General features: G+C 57.5%; 2 protein-coding genes and 1 non-coding gene across 3 annotated transcripts; all 3 read right to left on the bottom strand.

The window, feature by feature from the left end:
- Positions 1-971: 971 nt before the first annotated feature.
- Positions 972-10,210, bottom strand: EEF1G (eukaryotic translation elongation factor 1 gamma). The gene is made up of 10 exons (XM_008160751.3): positions 10,110-10,210; positions 8,906-9,064; positions 7,657-7,720; positions 7,358-7,500; positions 6,729-6,872; positions 5,253-5,382; positions 4,725-4,929; positions 1,694-1,866; positions 1,490-1,614; positions 972-1,200 (listed from the first exon to the last, which is right to left on the bottom strand). The coding sequence occupies exons 1-10, from the start codon at positions 10,119-10,121 to the stop codon at positions 1,042-1,044; spliced, it is 1,314 nt and encodes a 437-aa protein (XP_008158973.1). The 5' UTR covers positions 10,122-10,210; the 3' UTR covers positions 972-1,041.
- On the bottom strand, positions 3,393-3,525 carry LOC114229349 (small nucleolar RNA SNORA29). The gene has a single exon (XR_008558052.1). It is a non-coding gene; the product is annotated as a small nucleolar RNA SNORA29 (small nucleolar RNA).
- Positions 10,211-11,272: 1,062 nt separating the features above from the next.
- On the bottom strand, positions 11,273-18,901 carry TUT1 (terminal uridylyl transferase 1, U6 snRNA-specific). Its single transcript, XM_008160750.3, has 9 exons — positions 18,754-18,901; positions 17,110-17,300; positions 15,964-16,279; positions 15,696-15,796; positions 14,036-14,505; positions 13,333-13,442; positions 13,087-13,197; positions 12,843-12,935; positions 11,273-12,472 (listed from the first exon to the last, which is right to left on the bottom strand). Exons 1-9 carry the CDS (start codon positions 18,833-18,835, stop codon positions 11,316-11,318), a joined length of 2,631 nt encoding a protein of 876 aa, XP_008158972.2. The 5' UTR covers positions 18,836-18,901; the 3' UTR covers positions 11,273-11,315.
- Between the last annotated feature and the right edge of the window lie 116 nt (positions 18,902-19,017).

The following is a 19,017-nucleotide window of genomic DNA, read 5'->3' as shown; positions in this document are numbered from 1 at the left end:
CGTGGGTTCGATTCCGGTCAAGGGCACATACCTCGGTTGCAGGCTCCAGGGAGTACAGGAGGCAACCGATCGATGTTTCTCTCACATCGATATTTCTCTTTCCCTCTTCCACACTCTAAAAAAATATCAATGGCAAATTACCCTCACTGAGGATTTAAAAAAACGTTGAAAAAGATAAAGAATAAATCTTTAAAAATTAAGCTCAAAAGAGAAAAAACAGTAACCACTGATTTGAGCAGGATTATTGCATGACAATTATGTCGCAACAGGGTGTTTCCAGGCTTTAGTGACACCAAAGGGGTTTAAGATCCTGCCTCTACCACTTAGGAAATGTCACCACAGCCCGGCCGGCGTGGCTCAGCGGTTGAGTGTCGACCTCTGAACCAGGAGGTCACGGTTTGATTCCTGGTCAGGGCACATGCGCGGGGTGCAGGCTCAGTCCCATGTGGGGTGTGCAGGAGGCAGCCAACCAGCAATTCTCTCTCACATTGATGTTTGTATCTCTCTCCCTCTCCCTTCCTCTCTGAAATCAATAAAAATATCTTTTTAAAAAAGGTCATCGCAGGCAAGTCGTTAAACCTCTGACCCCTCGTTAGAAAGAGAAAGCAGGGCCGCCGCAGTGGGCGTTCAGACACCGTTCCTGTTGGCCCCGTGCACCCAGCGCCCGCTCACAGGGCGGCTGCGGAAACGGCACGCACTGCGCACCTGCGCTCCCTCCACGTTGTGGGCATGCTCCCCTCACCGCGCGGGGAATCTGGTCCCCAAGAGTCAGGTGGTCACAAAGCCCCATGTCCCGCCCACCCAGCCACCAGCTGGAAAACAGCCATCACAGGAAAAGGCGGGGCGGGAACCGGAGCTGAGGCCAGGCCTGCTCCTGAGGCTTCTCCTGCGCGGGGAGCAGCCGCAGGGACGCCCTGCTTCCACCCGCACTCCCCCCAGACGCCGCCCCCGAGCAGCACACCGGACAGGGCTGATGTTCAGTTTCCTTTAATGACCCAGCTCCCTGGAGGACGGGGGCAGCCCGGCGATGGCGAGAGGCGTTCACTTGAAGATCTTGCCCTGATTGAAGGCTTTGCCCACGTGCTGGAAGGCCCCCTCCCAGCAAAAGTACTCTCGCACCAGCGTCTGGGTCTCCGCGCTGCCGGGATCCAGCTTCCGCCACGTGTAGGACTCGTAGTCCACCTGCCAGTCTGGACTCAGCTGCGGGGAAAGGCCAGGTAAGAAGCATGTGGTCAGGTTACCAGACACAGTCTCACACCTGTCACTCCCAGCTCAGACACGCCGCCAGGTCCCAAGGCCGCTGGGAACATGCCAGCTGCTTCTGGTACCCGCTCCGGGAGGGCCCTCCACGCCCATCAGCCGGGATCGCTGGGAACATGCCAGCTGCTTCTGGTACCCGCTCCGGGAGGCCCCTCCACGCCCCTCAGCCAGGATCGAGGTGGGCCGCATCCTCCCCGCTAGACACACTCCGCCCCCGCCCTTTCCTCACCGGAAAGGCAAGCTCCTGGCCTCGGAAGACCCAGACCCCAGAAATGGAGCTGCTGTTGTTGGTTCCAAAGAGGATGACACTGGCAAAGGCGTTCTTCCTCAGCTTGTCCAACCGCTGGAACATTCCTGCAGGAGCGAGGAGAGCCTTCGGCCTCTGCGGTCCCGTGACCTTGCCCTCCTTCCCTTCCCAGGCCCGCCCTCTCACCAGTGATGAGGTTGCAGCTCATGAAGGTCTGGGTGAGCTCTTCCGGGAAGCGGTACTCGGAGTACCACAGGGACCAGCCGTCCCTGTCCAGGTGCTCCCAGAAGTACGGCAGGGCCACCGACAGCGTGTCCTCGTTGGAGTACTTGCGCTTGAACTCATCCAACACAAAGGTGCTGCGCGGAGGAAAACATCGGGGTGGCGTGGAGAAGGCCCCTAAGAAGCCAAGGGCATTTCCCCGGGCTCCCCACCCCCAGCCGAGTATGCTTAGCACGCGGAGGGGGGGACCCCAGGGAGCCGCGCCCAGGAAAGGCACGGCCAGCTGCTGCCCCCTAGTGGAGGCACGGGGAGGACATTCTTCCTGGCCCGCCCCTCCCAGGGCTCTTTTCCATGAGTCACACTGAGTCAGTGACTCAGAGTCTTCCCCCATCACTCAGGCTCCTGGTGACACACTCTAAAGCCGGCGAGGTTAAGCGGGGAGTGTGCTCCCAGGGCCTCCGCCCCGCCCTGAGTCACTCTGCCCAGAAGCCAGCTCAGGTGCTGCTGAACCTTAGGAGCAGGTTATCTGCGAAGCAGCTGGCACACGGAGCCAGGAATTCCAGCCCCCCTCCCCCCGCTGTTCTTTCTTTTCCAATCGAAAAAACACATGCGCCTGAAGAAAACCACCCACAAACCCAGCAAACAAGACATCTAGTATTTTTTATGTTTTGTGAAAAATTCCACAATCTTTCAAAGATGATATAGCTAGTTTTGTGCCTTTACAAATTGTTCAGTGAACACTATGACATGCTACTGAGAATTCTTGGCAAATGTTTTAATGGCTAAATAACCCCCCACTGCATAAATGTGCCACGAGCCTAGGAAGCCCCCTTACTGAATGTTTGTTGGCTCAATTACTCATTAGTATTAATAATGCCACGAGGTGCCACCTATTTCACTCCTTACAGCAAAACCTAGTGTTAGACCTTCCCTCCCTTCACAGACCAGGTTAGTGTGTGCCCTGCCCGGCTGCACTGGAGCAAAGCAGAGACCTGTCCTTGAACCCCAGGTCCCAGGTTCCTTCCTGAACACCAGAGACCTCATCTGAGCTTTTCCCCGTCCACCACCCACAAGATGGGACGGGACATTTCACACCCTCCTGAGCCATGGTCATTATTCATGACCATAATCCCTCCCCTACCCACCCCAGCTCTCAACAGCTCCTGAAACAAGCTAGCTGGAAGCCCTCAACAGACCAGAAGTAACTGGACAAATGATGGTCTTGGTCTTTGAAGGCATTACCTCTGTGACATTAAAAGTCCTGGAGAGCCCGGGCCGGTATGGCTCAGTGGTTGAGTGTCGACCTATGAACCAGGAGGTCACAGTTCGATTCCCAGTTAGGGCAATGCCCAGTGTGGGGTGTGCAGGAGGCAGCAATCAATGATTTTCTCTCATCATTGATGTTTCTCTCTCTCCCTTCCTCTCTAAAATCAATAAGTTTAATAATCATCCTGGCAGCCAACAAACAGGCATTACAAACACTCTCAAGACGTTAAGAACGCAGCTGATTAAAGACTTCAAGCTCACTGCCTGGTTTCCTTTCAGCCCAGGGTCACATATGTAAACATCTCTAGCTAATAATTAAGTGTCTGTATTACAACAACCTATGTAATTTGGGTTAGTTATCATCACAGCTCATTTACACACCAACACTCCTGCTCGCTTTTTCCTGTTTAGCCATTTCACACAGGAGGACACACACACATCCTCCCCTTCAGACCATGGCAATGCTGCCCTATCCCAGGAGCAGAGCCACGGGAATCTACTAGGAGAGAGCGTGGCAGTCACATGGGAGAGTCCTGCTCACCCCTGGCCTGCCCTGTGCTGGGTTCACAGGAAATCAGCTCCAAGGGGCACACTGCCGAGAGCAGCTGCGTGCGGAGCCCGGGCCCCGAGATCTCAGCCCCTCTCCACGTGCCCCGAGTGGGAAAGCAGCAGCTGACCTCGCACCAGCGCAGAGCTCGCCCCTTCCCCCCTCCATCTACCCCACATCAAAGCCTGCGGACGGGGAGTCCGACCGCGCTGACCCAGACCCACGACGGAGAGGACGGCAGGGGGGGGGGGGGGAGAAAGACACCCCCATCGCTTGTGAGCCTAACAGCGTGACTGGGCAGCGAGCGAAGACGTGAGGACTGTGGAGAGACCTCGATGGCACGGCCACACTGGACCCTCCGGGCAGAGCCAGCTGGATTCGGGCCAGCCCAGACGGCGACCGACCCCACCCCTACGCCCCAGGCCTGCTGGTCCCAGCCCGCAGCAAGCATGCAAGGCATCTTCCTCTGACCTGGGCGGGTGACCCTGTCCCCACCCACCCTGCCTCCTACACAGCCCCTAGCACCTGCCCCGCGGCGCGCACGTCCCTGTCACCTGCGGCGAGCACGTGCACCTGGCGGTCATCCCCGTAACAAACCCGGATGTGAGATGGAGTTGCTGCCTCTCAGTCTCTCCGCCCTGGGAGGGCACCGAGTGCCCACTTTTTTACACCAGAAACCTCCCTTTACCATATTCTTTCCTCCAAGAACCCCCACATTTACTGAAAAGAGGAAACAGACAAGCACCCCATCTGCTTCCTTCTTCCTGAGGGGCTGACCCCCCCTTTGGGAAACAATGAGCCAGAGAGGCCCCATGCAGCGACGGTCATCGCCCCGAGTGAGCACGTCACAGGCCGAGGCATCCAAGCGGCACGCACCTCACTGAGCTCCCAGGGTCTCAGCCGAGCACCCCAAGACCAGTGACTCCGCCCCAACTCCGCCTCCTGCTTGCTTCCTTGCAGAAAGGGAATGCTGAACCCCCCAATACTGGATGCATTTAGAACGGACTTTCTCTTTCAAAACTCACCCAATTCTTCAACTCAGAAAGCCACCTTATCTGCCAACTAAAACACACCTTTAATTTTGTACGAATGACCTCAAATTCTGGGCCCAAGGACCCACACAGGTGAGAAGGGGCCCTCTTAGGTCCCATGCACCCCTCCCCCACTCCCCCATACCCTCACCTCTTGGGCAGGTGAGCGAAGGGGTCCTTGGCCTTCGGCTCCGCCGCCAGCGCCTGCTCACACTCGTCCATCTCCTCCTCGGGCGCGGGCGCGGCGGCCTTTTTCTCCTCCTTCCGCTCGGCCTGGGGCTTCGGCTTCTCCTCCCGAGGTCCTTTGTCCTTCCGAGGGGTGTCCTTCTTGGGCTGGCTCTCTGCAAACTTTTTAGCTGGCGCAGAGGAAGGGAGAAAAGTCAGCCTTCGGCCTCTTCCCGCTGCCCTCCAAAGCAGGCAGCAAGCGGGGCCGTGGAGAAGGGCGGGGCGGGAGCCAGGCTCGGCCACCGGCCAGCGGCCACCACGTCCCTGCGCAGGGCCCTCAGCCACAAGTGCAGGCATCCCCGTCAACACACACAGTGAGCGCGGGAGGAAGACAAGAGTCACACATCGGCCTACACCCTGGGCCCCGGCGCCCACAGCCGGACAGGAAGCCCAGGGGCCGAGACTGCGCAAACCCGCCCAGCGGGCGCTCGCTGCCCTCCCTCCTCAGACTCACCATCGAACTGGGCCATCTTCTCACAGAGCTTCACCTCCCCCAAGACGGCGCGGAACTGGGGCTGGTTAATGCAGGTGAGGAACCAGCGGTTGGTGTTGGGGAAGGCCTGGCGGAAAGACGGCTCCAGGACCTGCCAGGACAGGCCAGGAGGGTGGGAACAGTCAGCGGGGGGGGGACCGGTCCCCAAGGTTCCAGCCAGAGACAGAGGCTTCTTCCTACACCCGAGTTCCTCCATCCCCTCACCCCGACAGCGGCTGCCTAGACACCAGCTTACCCTGGAGGGCGACCCCACCCACCTTCCTAATCTCTTTAAGGTGGTCCAGTCCAATCAATGGACGCTTGGTTCCACCCATTCACGAAGAATCTATTTGGTGGACAGCATCCGCATGGGGCCTCACTCCTTTTGCCGAGACATTTCACACCGAGTTTCCAACCTTTATATCCCACGTGTTGACATAGAACTTTTTTTTAAGGTTGGGATCAACAGAAGGCTATCAATTACTCATTTTGTCAAATAAATAAAGTAGAAAATATGCAACAGCAAAAGATTATTTCAGAATAACGGACAGACCTTTCAATTAAACTGCTTCATTAAAAACTCATTTACCATTTTTTTAAAAAATGTTTGTTTTTTGTATTTCAGAGAGAAAGGGAGAAGGAAACAGAAACATCAATGATGAGAATCCCTGATGGGCTGCCTCCTGCACCCCCCCCACTGGGGATCCAGCCCACAATCCGGGTATGCGCCCCGACGGAGAATCAAACCATGACCTCCTGGTGCAGAGGTCAATGCTCAGCCACCGGCAGGGCTCGTGAGCCCTTTCTTTCAGTTTGCCCAGATCAGCTTTTGGTGGAGGCAGGCGCAGTGCCAGCTCCGCGGTGAGGTTCTGCAGTTACTCGGGTTCAGATCCTACCCCACCGTGACCCCCACAACAGGCCACACCAAGCCGATCCCTGTAAGGCCTGGGCGTGGGGTCTGGCACGAAGTAGGCCTTTTTCCTCGCTCTCATCACACTGCTGTGGACCAGCATCAGTCCGCGAGCTGCTGTTTAGGAACCAGCAACCTGTCATCTCCTTTGCCCCAATAACCTCACTGTGGTGACCAGTCCCCGGGTTTCCAGTTTACCGAGGAGGAAAAGGACCAGGATTCCCTCCCCCGTCCGCCGACAACTAGTCAGAACGAGGCCAGCACTGACCGGCTCTGCTTCCAGCCCTAGGGCCCCCCCACCTGCCTTCACGACGACGCATAGCCGGCTTCACAAGCATCGTCTTAGCCCCACACGGACGCCAAGGGCACAGACCACCCCGCTTCCCGCAAGGAAGGCAGTCCCGCCCCCGCCCCGCCCCCAGGCTCCCTCAGAGTCCCTCACACCCAAGTCCTCAAATCAGGATAGAGCGTCTGAAGACTTGTCTCTTGGGTTCTAACCCCACCCACCCTCTGCCTGGCTGATCTGAGCTGATCCGTCACAGACCGACCTGCTTGTAGAGCCACAAGAGGGTGCAGACAACTGTGATGTCAGCCAGCGTCACCCGTTCGCCCACCAGGAAGGTCCTCGTCTTCAAGTGCGCATCCAGCAGCCCCAGAATCCGCCTCACGTCCTCCTTCGCAGTCTCTGTGGCCTGTTGGTTCATTGATCGAACTTCTCAGTGACGATCAATCCCCCCAATTACTGAACTAAGAGGCCACTTCACTTACTCATCCCACCCGCTCTCAATGGGGCCGGAGTCTAGGATCCTCCCAAACGTATCCCACGCGAAGCGCCGCGTTACATTTCTTCCTGGTGCAGGCGGACTCCCCTCCCCTCCCCTCCCCTCCCCACTGCCCACCGGATCAGGTCTATGCCCGTTAGAAGGAACCTCAGAGGGCACCTGGCCTAACCACGCCCTGTCATTTGCTAGAACCTTCCTGCAGAAGAAACCCCTTCTCTGACCCCCGCCACGGGTCTCCCCCCACCAACGGCCCAGGGCTCTGAACTCACAGCCGCAGACCAGGGCCTTGTTACACATTCTTGGCATGGCCCCCCCTTTCTCAGCCTGCTGTTTCTTCCTGCCTGACCCCGGAGCTGACCACCCCGCCTCTGGCTTCTTCCACGTCCCAGACTCACCTGCTTGTTGTAGTGCATGATGCCCAAGGTGGGGAACACCCAGGTGCTGGCTGGGGGCACGATGTCGCTATCGGCAAAGCTCACCCACTGCACCACCTGGGCTGCGGCTTCTGGGCTGCCTCCCCGCAGGTCCTCATTGCTCACTGCAGAGGCGGGACGCCAAGTCAGACCCGGGGGTCACGCCAACACCAGTCCCCGAAAAGTCCTCTCCTTCTCCACTCCAGCTCACCCTCATCCTCTCCTACACCCCTCACTCCAGACCCTCCCACCCCCCCCACCCCCATCCAACTGCAAGTTACCGTAGTAGGCAATGGCATTGCTCTCGAACACACAGAATCCATCATCACCTTCAAATGCTGGGACCTGCAGACAAAGCCGTCAGAAGGTAAGCGAAACACTGGCTGGGTGCTCAGTGGTTAGAGCGTTGGCCCTCCGAACGAAGGGTCTCAGCTTCAATTCCCAGTCAAGGGTCCGTACCTCGTACCTCGGATGCAGGATCCCCAGCCCCGATGGGGGCGTGTATGAGAAGCAACCAATCCATGTGTCTTGCTCACATCAACGTCTGTCTCTCTGTCTCTCTCTCTTTCCCCTTCCTCCCTCACCTCCACTCTCTCTGGAAATCAATGGAAAAAATATCCTCGGATGAGGATTTAGGGGGAAAAAGGTAAGTGAAACAGTCATTTTTTACTAGCCAATCCCAGGAACTAAACTGTTCTGGAGGAAAGTGTTTACATAAGGCTGACAACCCCTGCTAACCAAACTCTTGATATTATCTAAAACTCAAAAACCAAAAATATTTGAATACCTTGGCATCCCTTACAGCCTGAACTCACATAAGGAACCCGAAATACTTAGATACCATCAGCTATTTGGAGAAAATCCCTCAATCAAATAAGCGAAAGGTGAGAAGCCACGTCTTCTATCGACGTCTGTAACAGTGCTCCCCACACACAGTGCTCCCCACACACGGCCTCTCCTCTGAGGACGGCTCCTCGGCCTCTCTGCCGCCCGTGGGGAAAGAATCCTGCTTATACCTGACACATTTTCGCTGATAACAGTCAAAAGGCACTCTCTCTTCCAAAGTGAGCCTGTGAACTGTTCAATGCCACTGAATAGCTCTTTATTATTTAATCATCTTTAAAATTTTCAGTTACAATCGACTATTACTTTTCACTACAGAGGAATCTGAAATTATCTCAAAATAAAAGGATTTAAAATATATATATTTTTCATTGATTTCAGAGAGGGAGAGGGAGAAACCTGGGTGAGAGAATCAATGCACACCCACTACTGGGGACGGAGCCCACAACTTGGGCATGTGCCCTGACCCGGAATCTAACTGTGACCTCCTGGTTCACAGGTCCACCCTCAACCACTGAGCTACACCAGCGGAGCTCAAAATAAACGTTTTTTAAAAAATCACTACAATATGGGGGGGGGGGGGGGGTTTGAAATCTCTCTAAAGATGGAGGCTACCTTCAAAGTGATAGAATCTTACAGCCACTTGGGTTCTCAGGACCAAAGAGCCTTTCCCAGGTCCCTACTCACCTTGCCTGCAGGAAACTTGCGGAGAAATTCGGGGGTGCGGTTGGTTTGGCCAAAGTGGAAGTGGGGTGGTGCGGAGAGTACGCGGACCTGAGCCCCGCTGTACTGCGCGGCGATGAGGGCCTTGAAGGCCCTCCAGTTTTCAGGGTACGTGTACAGGGTCTGCGCAAGGAAGAGGGGACAGGGTGTCAGCGCGAGTGCCAGGGCCCCAGCCCTACACGTCACCGCCCGGGGTGACTTCCCCGGAGAGTCGCCATCTGCTCCGCTGCCGCTTTCCCTCGGGCTGGTAACCCAAGTGCGGCGGCTCTCCGTCTTGTGTAACCAGAGTCCCGACAGAGGACAGACACACCGACTGCTAAATAAAGCTTGCTGACAGATCTGACCTTCCCTAAGGACAGCGTCAGCAGCATGAAGTCCACAGCTTCCAGCTCCCTCGGGCTCCGTCCGCGGACGGACCCACACCACCCGCTCCCAGAGCCCGTGTTTCATTCATTGATGCTACCCGGCCTGCCTACCCGAGCGCTGGGCCGCCCACCACTTCCAAAGCATCCCCTCGGTCCTGGGCGCACCCCCCGACCCAGTCCCACCCGAACAGCCGCGGAGAGGCCGAATGGGTCTTCTCTTCCCACATCACCTCGGCCTCCCTTTCAGAAGCCTCCCTTCCCCGGCCGCGCAGGCCGTCGCTCCGGTGCCGTCCCGCAGCGAGTTGCCTGGTGGTGCCCCCGCTCCTTCCAGGAACCTGGCCAGCGAGGTCCCCCTGGTCGGACCCACGTCGGAGTCTTTCCGCTCCCAAACCTCCCGGCTGGACGAGCCCCGACCGCGGCCAAGTCCATGCCCACAAAGACCCTCCCCTCCAGCCTGTCCCTGCTATCGCCCCACAAAACGGCCGCAAAAGTTCTGCCAACCTGCCCGGACCCCACGTCTCAAGGAGGCCATGAACCTGAGCCCCTTTCTCCGGCCCCAGACGGCCAGGACCCGGCGCCTCCTTTCTCCTCTAACCCAGGCCATCCCAACTCTTTGGCCTCCCACAGCCTCAGCATCAGTTCCTCCCCGGGGCCAGGAAGCCCTGCTCCCCAACAGTACGGCCTCTGGGCCCCGGATCAGCTCCCCACTCGGCTCCAGAACTCCTCTGACGCCAGCGGGTCGCAATCGGGCAGAGGATGGCGCCGGATAGGGTGACCCGGACGGCCCGAGCCGGCAAACTTACCCCAGCCGCCATGGTGATTCCGCAGAGAAAGGGGGTGGGGCGCTCAGTGCTGCCGCAAAGTAAGCCGTCGGAGAAGGGGTGGGGGGGAGCGAGGAGCCGCGGGGAAACAGCGGCCGGAAAGCGAGGACGGCATAGAAGGCACACGCACGACAGTTCTGTCGACCGCGGCCGCGAAATTGGAAAAAGGGGTGGGGCCTGCGGGTCGGCGCGGAGAAGCTCGCGCCTGCGCAGTGAGCGACTTGGCTGGCCCGCCCCTCAGGCCTGGCCAATGGGAGTCCCGACGAGGAGGGAGCAGGCGCGGAGAGGGGACGGGGGACCGGCCGGCCGCCCGCTGCCCTGGGCGGCTGCGTGGCGCAGCTCCCGGCCCCGTGTGCGCGCGGGTGCTGCGGGCCCCGCTCCGGCCGCGGTGTCAGAGGCCCGGGGCCCAGGGGCCTGATGGGAGGCTCTGCCAAACCCCAACGTGTTTGGGTGACGAGCGGAAACCCTGCCTGGGAGTGGCGACGTACCAAGTTCCTTTTAACCGCTCTGGTGTGTGGTTTTAAAATTATTTTCACTTCAGAGAGAGGGAGAGGGAGAGAGGAACATCATTGATGAGAGCGAGTCCTCCATCGGCTGCCTGCTGCACGCTCCCACTGGGGCTCCCCCCGCAACCGGGCCTGGGCCCTGGCCGGCATCCACCGACCGCCTCCTGCTGCACAGACGAAGCTCAGCCTCCAGCCACACGTGGCGGGGCGGGGTTTGTTGCGTTTTTAGAGGATAAACGTCCAATCCCAGCCCACGTCTAAACTCCCATTCGACCGCCTTGCAGCTGGGGGTGCTGTTCCTGCAGAAGAAAGGCCTGAGCAGGAGGGGCCCAGGGAGAGCGGCCCTTTCCCGCCCACCTCCTGGCACCGAGGCGGAGCGGGCTGCCTTGACCCATGCCCAGGTCTGACGATCTGCGGGTAAATGGAGGCAGGCCGGTTGTTCCCACAGCCGCTGTGCAGTACCCGCCCCCCGCCCCCCCAGCATCCAGCGCTCTGAGGGGGCTCCTGGCACCAAAGGGTCCTAGCCCCTCCCTCCACGTGCGGTCAATGCTGGAAGGGCGGCCAGGAAGGCCTCTGAGAAGGCTGCGTTAAGGCTGGGGAGTGGGAGGACGTCACCAGATGGAAATTAGAGAAACGAGCGAGTATTAAACTGGCAGCTTTATTGCCCTTTGGGGCCCTGGCTTCACTTAAGGACAGTGCGGAGGGCTTGAGGGAGGAAAACCTGTAAGAAGTGATGGAGCTCAGGGAACAGGCCTTGTGAGTCCTGGAGGGGGGTCATGGTGAGAGCCTGGTCAGCCTGGGAGGCAGACACCACGAAGGTCAGGAGCGGCTCAGCCTCTGGCCTCGGTTCGCCACTGCCCAGTGCTCTCAGCTCCTGGGTCACCCGAGCCTCCGTCGCCAGCCACTCGGCCCCCGTGCCCGTCCTGCCTCCGGCGCCTTCCTGGGTTTGCTGCTGCAGGCATCTTCGGGCCCGCCGCCGCCCTTGCCACACTCGGTGCCACAAGGCACAGCGCCAGCTCACTGGAGAGCGCGATGCCCCCTTCCTTGTCTCAACCGGGGACCCTTCTCGGGCCGCCGGAGGTCCTGGGGGGCCCTGCTCTGCCAGCACCGCGTGGCCCGGCTGCGCCTCTTCTCCAGTGGCGAGCAGCTGTGCAGTCGGCAGGGGAGGCGCCCCTGGCTGCCCCGGGCTCCGCGGGGCCCAGTCCTGCGCTGCTTCTCCAACCTCTACAACCATCTCTTCCACCCCTTCTTCGCTCCGGCCCCCTGCACACCCCTGCTGCTCCTGCTCCCGCGCCCCCTGCTCGGAGCTGTCTGTCTGTCTGTCTAGTTTCAGTCTCTTGCGTGACCCTTCCCGGGGAGAATCCCCAGTTCCACCTCCCTCTGACCGCAGTCTCTTGGTTCCCTGTTCCAGCTGGCACCCCAATGCTTCCCTTAACACCTGGGCCAGGGCTGCAGTGAGCTGGGGGAAGGGAGCAGGCGGTAAGGGGATGGGGGTTGCGGACAGCAGGGCGCTAGGCGAGCTGGGCTGCAGAAGGGGGAGCAGCCCCCAGTCCCGACCCCGGGAAGAACGGTGCTGGTACTGGAGGCTTCGGCAGTAACTGGCTGCGGCTCGGCAGCAGTTCTGTAGCCGCCCGGCCACCCTGCTGGTTACGTTGGCTGCCACATTGTGACTCAGGTCAAAGGGGTCCTGGAGATTCATGGGGCCGAGACGCAGGCCCTCCCAGAGATCGGAGGGCAGGCCCCCTGCCACGGGCAGCGCCCGGCCCTCCCGGAGGGACAGCAGTGAGCCTCGAAGATCCCAGCAGGACACGCAGGAGAAGAACTGGGCCAGCAGGGAACCTGGAGGGGGAAGACCAGGGAAAGGGGGTTACTCAGAGGCCAGAAGGGAGACAGGCCCTGACCCAGAGCCATTCACTTAGCAGGACTTCCTTTTTCCCTTCAAGGAGCTCACCAGTGCCAGAAGCCAGGCCTCTCGCAGCCCTACCAGCAAGAGGCCAAGCTCGCGCTCTGTGCCCCTAGCAACGTCCGTCCTTCCCCAGATGCTGCTCCTTCCCCTGGCAGCAGTGCAACCGCCCCCCCCCCCCCCCATCTGTGAGTGGCAGTGACACTAGCTGACCCCAGGCCGCTGTGAGAGCCACGCCGGCCCACAGGAACTGTGGGTGTATGTTACCTACTGTTGCCATTAACATCTATTAGACCCCAAACTCACTCAGGGGCTCCTTATTGGTGCTGGGCTCCAGTCTCGAGACATCTCTGGGGAAACTACAGTCCCAACCATCCACTGCCACCTGCTCACCCTCACCTGGGAGAGAGAAAAGGCGAGGGTCAGCCTGGAAGCTGGAAGATGGGGGGGGGGGGGGGCGCGCGTGAAGAGAGAGGGGTGATAACAGAGCTCCCAATCCCAGCAGGTGAGATGACGCTAAGGAGATGGAGGGTGGCGGCGGCTGCCGTACCTGCTTTCTGGGTGAGCTGGGACACAGTGGGCAACACAGGAGGGTCCCTGGTCTGAAGGAAATAGATCACGAGCAAGGTCAGGGCGTAGTTATTGAGAAGGGGGCCACTCCCTGGGGAAATGATAATTCATGAGATTAGAGGTGCTTCCGACCCCTGCTGGGCGGGCTTCCTCAGCCCCGGTTTCTGTATCCGCCTCCCTCCTTTGCCCCAACACCAACTCAGCCCCAGGGCCGGCCGGCTCTCACCTGACAGCCCTCGACCCTGAGCCCAGCAGCGGAGGGTGTACACCAGGGGCCGCACCCGCTCGTCCAGCTCAGAGCAGAGACTCAGGAAGCGGGAGTTATGCAGGGCCAGCCTGGGACAGAGGACAGGATGTCAGGGCGCAGGAACCCTCTGAAGGTATCTCCCCAGCTCTCACTGGGACTTGGGAAGGGGACCAGGAACAAGGCCAAGAGAGGGTTCCCGCAGTGTCTGCTGACACACTGGCCTTGTGGGAGGCTCTGCCCAGAACGCCGCGTGCTACCCGCCCTGTATGCCCATGTCAGACATCACGGAGCAGATCACGTAATGGATGTAAGACTGCTCAGAACCTTCTGTGAGCAGAGAAAGGAAGACAGGAGGGAGGGAGGAAAGGAAGAAAAGGGGAGGGGAGGAGAGAGAGAGAGGAGGTGGGGGAAAGGGAGGGAAGGAGAAACCTATTTGCATTTAACTTAGCATTTCCCAAACCGATCGAACCATGAAACTTTCTAAATCCCTTAAAAACAGCATTCCCAAGCCCGCACTTCATGAACATGGAAATGGCGGCCAGACAGGAGGGAGGGGCAGGAAGGACGGGACCCAGCAAGGACAGTCTCGAGGCTCAGCAGGTGCAGGAGCTCCCCACACCAGGCTCCCTGCTCAGCCACCCGGAATGCTCAGCCGGCCTTCCCAACACCCCGAAGCAGGTACCGGTTACTGAGGGAGATGTCCCCGTGGAGACCGGACGGCCGGTGGCAGAACTTGACCACGGGGCGCCGGGCAGAGGGCACAGTTTGGACTCGGTACACTCCAGGAACACAGCCCCGAAGAATGGACCCCACCAGCTCCAGCATGGCCCCCTGCTCCGTCTTCTCCCCCTTCGGGGCCTCTGCCAGTTCCAGAGCCTTCCCCGGCTCCCCTTCTCCTCGATCCTCCTGCAGCGGTGAGGCTGGCGGCAGGGACTGGGGAGAGGCCAGGGTCTCGGAGGCCAAAGCCGAGTCCGGAGTCCGGGGTGCCAAGGAGGAGGGAGGGATTTCAAAGTCCAGGGCTTCCGAGCCGTGGGGAGAAGCTGGAGGCTGCGAGTCTGAAGGGGAGGCTGGGGTGCAGGCCAGGGCCTGAGGATCCAGCGGGGATGCGAGGGCCGAGTCCAAGGACGGAGACTCTGGAGCCTTGGGGACTGGCTGTGGATGGGAATGAGCTGAGTGAATTGCTCTCCTGCTGTCCCCTCACCAAGGAACATTCCGTCCCCAGAACATACTATGACTTACTGCTCGTGTGTGCCAGGCCCTAGTCCAAGGACTTGATACCTATCGCTCATTTAATCTTCACAATCATTTTCTTGTCACTAAAAATAACCTTCCGATGACATAAAACAATGGCCTTCCAATGACATAAAACAGGAATGTCATTGGCCAAAAAGGCCAAAAAGGCAGAGAAACTTCCAGGAGAAAGAAGACTAAAGCGACAACACAGCCGTGAGGGTGCTGCCGAGACGGGAGTGGGTACTGCCCATTACAGTCTTGCGAGCCTGACACGCGTTCAGTGTAACATTCCCTCACCGTCATAACTGCACCGCGTTCTGCACACACGACAGCCCCTCGGCTCCGAGGCAGCGCACGCTGGGACAGTACGGGGTGAAGGCGTGGTGTGTGCAACCTGCTCTCAAGTGATTCAGACAACACGGTGTGAGTGTGAGTGTGTGTGTGTGTGTGAGTGTGTGTGTGTGTGTGTGTGTGTGTGAGAGTGTGTGTGTGTATGTGTGTGTGAGTGTGAGAGTGTGAGTGTGTGTGTGAGTGTGTGTGAGTGTGAGTGTGTGTATGTGTGTGTGAGTGTGAGTGTGTGTGTGTGTGTGTGTGTGTGTGTGTGTAGAGACAATGATAAAGGAAATTTTCTTTTAAAAGTAACCCTTTTTGAGGGGCTGGAGGTAGATGGGAACTTTATACTTTCTGCTTAATTATGCTGTGAACTTACAACTCTGAAAAAAGTAATAACCCTTTCCCATTCCAAAAACAGAATCTGTACATTAGATGGTAAAAAATACAGAGAAGCAAAAAACATAACCCGAAAATGACCTTACTATATGTCCTATTATATATATATATATATATACATATATACACACACACACATATGTTTTTGGTTTTTTTCTTTCCCCCAAAGTAAAATATCACACATGCCATTTTGAAATCTGGGTTTTTTCATGTCAGTTCATTTGCATATCAATCCACATCCACATTCCCATTTCTCGAATTACAATAACTTTCAGGCAGGTCCTATGATCCCCATTTAACATGAGAAACTAAGGCCTGAGAGGTGACCCGCTTGCCCAGTCACATAGCCATTCCCACTGACCACCACCCTGGTCGCTCACCTGGGGCTCTTCCAAGTCACCCAGATCCAGGAAGAGGTCAAGGTCACAGTCATGGACGTCAAAGCTGTTTGTGGAAGAGCCGAAAGGATGGACCACACAGCCTGGGTGCCGAGCAGAGAATGAGGTCAGGGGACACGGGGGCTCAAGAGGGGAGCACATAACGGGGCACGGAGATGAAGGGAAGCCCCGTCCACCGGCTAGCTGAGGAGCACTGAGGAAGCCGGCGGGAGGACGGCACAGGTGGCTCGGGCAGGAGGAGGGGGCTCACCAGGGAAGAACTCTGTGAAGACCTCGTGGATCAGCGCCACCACGAGGCTCCGAAGCTGCCGCTCGGCCTGGGACAGCTCCCTCAACCCCACGAGCTTGACCATTTGTGCCCCCACGTCCGGGGCCTCGGCTAGGGCTGCGGCCAGCTGGTGACTGTCGGGGGCCGCTCCTTTGGGAGATTTGGAGGCCGGTCTCTGGAATTCTTTCTGTTCCCGTGGCCGGACGCGCAGGCGCTGTCCCCCCAGGCTGTGCTGCGGCTGGGACAGAACAGCTTCCCGGGCACCCACATCCCCCATCTCCACGATGGCAAACACTCCCTGGAAAATCACAACAGGGGCAGGGGTGACAGGTCTGCAGCCAAGGACCCAAACACGTGGTCTGACAGCGGGCACGGGAGTTTCGACAGGAGCACCCTGTGAACTGGGAATACCTGCTTGCTGCTTCTGGAGCAACGGGAAACATCTGGACAAGCAATTCTCTCCTTCGCTGGGATCCCACACTTACTCTCACCCCAGCCGGCCTCTGAAAGTCTCACTTTACCTCTCCAGTGGTCGGCAAACTGCCGCTCTGTTGACTAATGAGTTTGCCGACCACTGACCTATCCCATTGTCCCACTCTTCCCAATAACGTGCTGTCACTGGTTATACTTGGACCCATCCCCTCACTTCCCTGCTGCAATTAGTCTTTAACACAGATGAAGAATCCACGCAATCAACACTCTGCTAGATGGAAACGTAACTACCTCTGACTAACACACCATCTAAGAATACCAGCAATGCGATAGAAGTGTTGCTATCACGCGGTTGAGTTCAACAATATTCACTGGGCAAGGGGGTAGGGGAAACTGGGGACATGTGTCATAATGACCCACTTTTTAAAAATTCAGCTCTAAGCAGTGCCTGGTACACAGTTATCAGTTAACAAGCAATTGGCAAATAAAAGATTGACTGAGTAAACAACCAACAAGTACCCCAGTGACTAACCCCGGTGAACTGAGAAAATTCAAGTCGGGCGGTATTCACAAAGCTGAACCCGTCCATGGACAAGCCGCGTTAGGAACTAGCCAAACCGACGCCTGGTTCCTCTCACTTCTTTTGGTGTGTGGATCACCGGACTCATTATTTACCCTCAGAAACATTCATCCTACCTTGTCCTTATCCATGACGACACTGGCCACGGGTCCAAATGCCTGGAAGTACTCAGAAAGCTGAGCAGAATCCACATTCCGCGGGAAGCCGCTGACAAACACACTTCGAAGGCCCTGAGCCTTCCGGGCAGCTCGGAGTTCTACCAGATGCCGGTGCTTCCGGCCTCCCAAGTGGGCATCCAGGCTGGGTCCTGCCAAGACCAACGTGAAACAAAAACATCTAAATTCGCTCTTCAGTGTGCCTGTTACCTGCACGCCTAAATCCTACTGACCCTCCAAGGCACAGGGAGTGTGAGCTTTGAATAAGCAAACTCCTGGCTTCCTCTTTGTCCGTCTTTACACATAGTGCATTGCAAGTGGTTCCCAGGAGAACTGACTACACGACAAGTATTTCTTAAACCACCTGTAAGTGCTAGGAAAAGCAACGCAGGCGAATTGTTAAAAACAAAACAAATAGGTAACTCATCCAAATAACATAAAGAAGAACTAAATATATCAAGACCCTAGACCCGTGGTCGGCAAACTGCGGCTCGCGAGCCACATGCGGCTCTTTGGCCCCTTGAGTGTGGCTCTTCCACAAAATACCACGGCCTGGGCGAGTCTATGTTGAAGAAGTGGCGTTAGAAGAAGTTTAAGTTTAAAAAATTTGGCTCTCAAAAGAAATTTCAATCATTGTACTGTTGATATTTGGCTCTGTGACTAATGAGTTTGCCGACCACTGCCCTAGACTATTTCCCAGGGGTCATCTCTGAGTATGGTATTAAGATTACAAATGGCAAGATGTGAAGCCACACTGTCCAAGTTCAAATCTCAGCTCAATGAAGCCGAGATCTTGGGCAACTCTTGTGCATCCATTTGCTCAGATATAAAATCGAGGTAATCACAGCACATAACAAACAGGAACTGTTCACATAGCACTTGGCAGGGAGTCTGGTACGTGGGGCAGGAAGAAAAAGTTTCGCTGCCATTATGTTTATTACATCTTGAGCCAGCTGCTTGATGTCGTCAGTGTATGTGTGGGGCCAGGGAAGACTGGGTTTCCGGCTGGCCCTGGTGGGACATAGCAGCAGTGCCATTCACAAAGAAAAAGGGAAAAAAAGGAAGACCCTGCTCAGGGAACATCATGATTCTGACTTCACAGGTCAAACCTGAGGTTTCACTGGGCGCCCTGTGCTGTCATACAAGGACCTTGTCCACTTTTAGAAACCCATCTTCCGGTCATGCTACTTCAGCCTTCTTTGCCTCTGTCGGGCTTCCCTGACTCGATTCCTACCTTCTCTGCGGCCCCACAGCTCCCCACACATATCTACAGAGCACGGAAATGGCCTCCATCTCCAGGTGGTGTGCTCCTGCTTTTCCGAGTCCGCTCTCCCACCGTAGAGCCCAGCGGAACACCGGGCACACCGCGGATGTGCAGCAGGTGGCGGTTAAAGGGGATAAAACGGGAGATTTCGGACAGTGGGAAGGAGGCTGGAGGTGGTGGGGCTGTCCCCACTCCAATTCCTTGGGACGGACGGAGTGAAGACGGAGGTGGGTGACTCTACCGATCGACACTTGGCAAGAACTCTGACCGGTAACCCTAACTTTCGCTAGGACCCGAAGACGAGAGCCCACAACCACCCCTCCTCACCAGCCACCGCTTACGGTTGGCTGTAGTGACGTGGCAGAGGCGGCAGCGGAAAGCCCCACGCGGCAGCGACTCGACATCCGAACCCACCGCCGCCATCGCGACTACCCGGTACCGACCAAATGCAACCACTTCCGCCACCAGCGGAGCTCGCTCTTCCAAATCGCGACGCGCTGGGAAGCAACTTCCGCCAGCCCAATAGGAAGTGACGTAGGCGGTTAGCCCGCTTAGGCATACTCCTCCGGAAACCAGGTCCCTTCGACTCAGGGTTCCGTTTCCAG

Source organism: Eptesicus fuscus, chromosome 13 (genome assembly GCF_027574615.1).
Source record: "Eptesicus fuscus isolate TK198812 chromosome 13, DD_ASM_mEF_20220401, whole genome shotgun sequence".
Taxonomy (NCBI): Eukaryota; Metazoa; Chordata; class Mammalia; order Chiroptera; family Vespertilionidae; genus Eptesicus; species Eptesicus fuscus.
This window is presented reverse-complemented; position numbering and strand designations above follow the sequence as displayed.

Coding starts and splice junctions, on each gene's coding strand:
- TUT1 (XM_008160750.3), bottom strand. CDS start 18,835: ATGGCGGCGGTGGGTTCGGATGTCGAGTCGCTGCCGCGTGGGGCTTTC. Junction 16,280..17,109: donor TCGTCATGGATAAGGACAAG/GTAGGATGAATG, acceptor GTGATTTTCCAG/GGAGTGTTTGCCATCGTGGA. Junction 13,198..13,332: donor TCAGGGTCGAGGGCTGTCAG/GTGAGAGCCGGC, acceptor TCATTTCCCCAG/GGAGTGGCCCCCTTCTCAAT.
- EEF1G (XM_008160751.3), bottom strand. Junction 7,501..7,656: donor CAATGCCATTGCCTACTACG/GTAACTTGCAGT, acceptor CCGCCTCTGCAG/TGAGCAATGAGGACCTGCGG. Junction 1,867..4,724: donor TTCGCTCACCTGCCCAAGAG/GTGAGGGTATGG, acceptor TCCTCCGCGCAG/CACCTTTGTGTTGGATGAGT.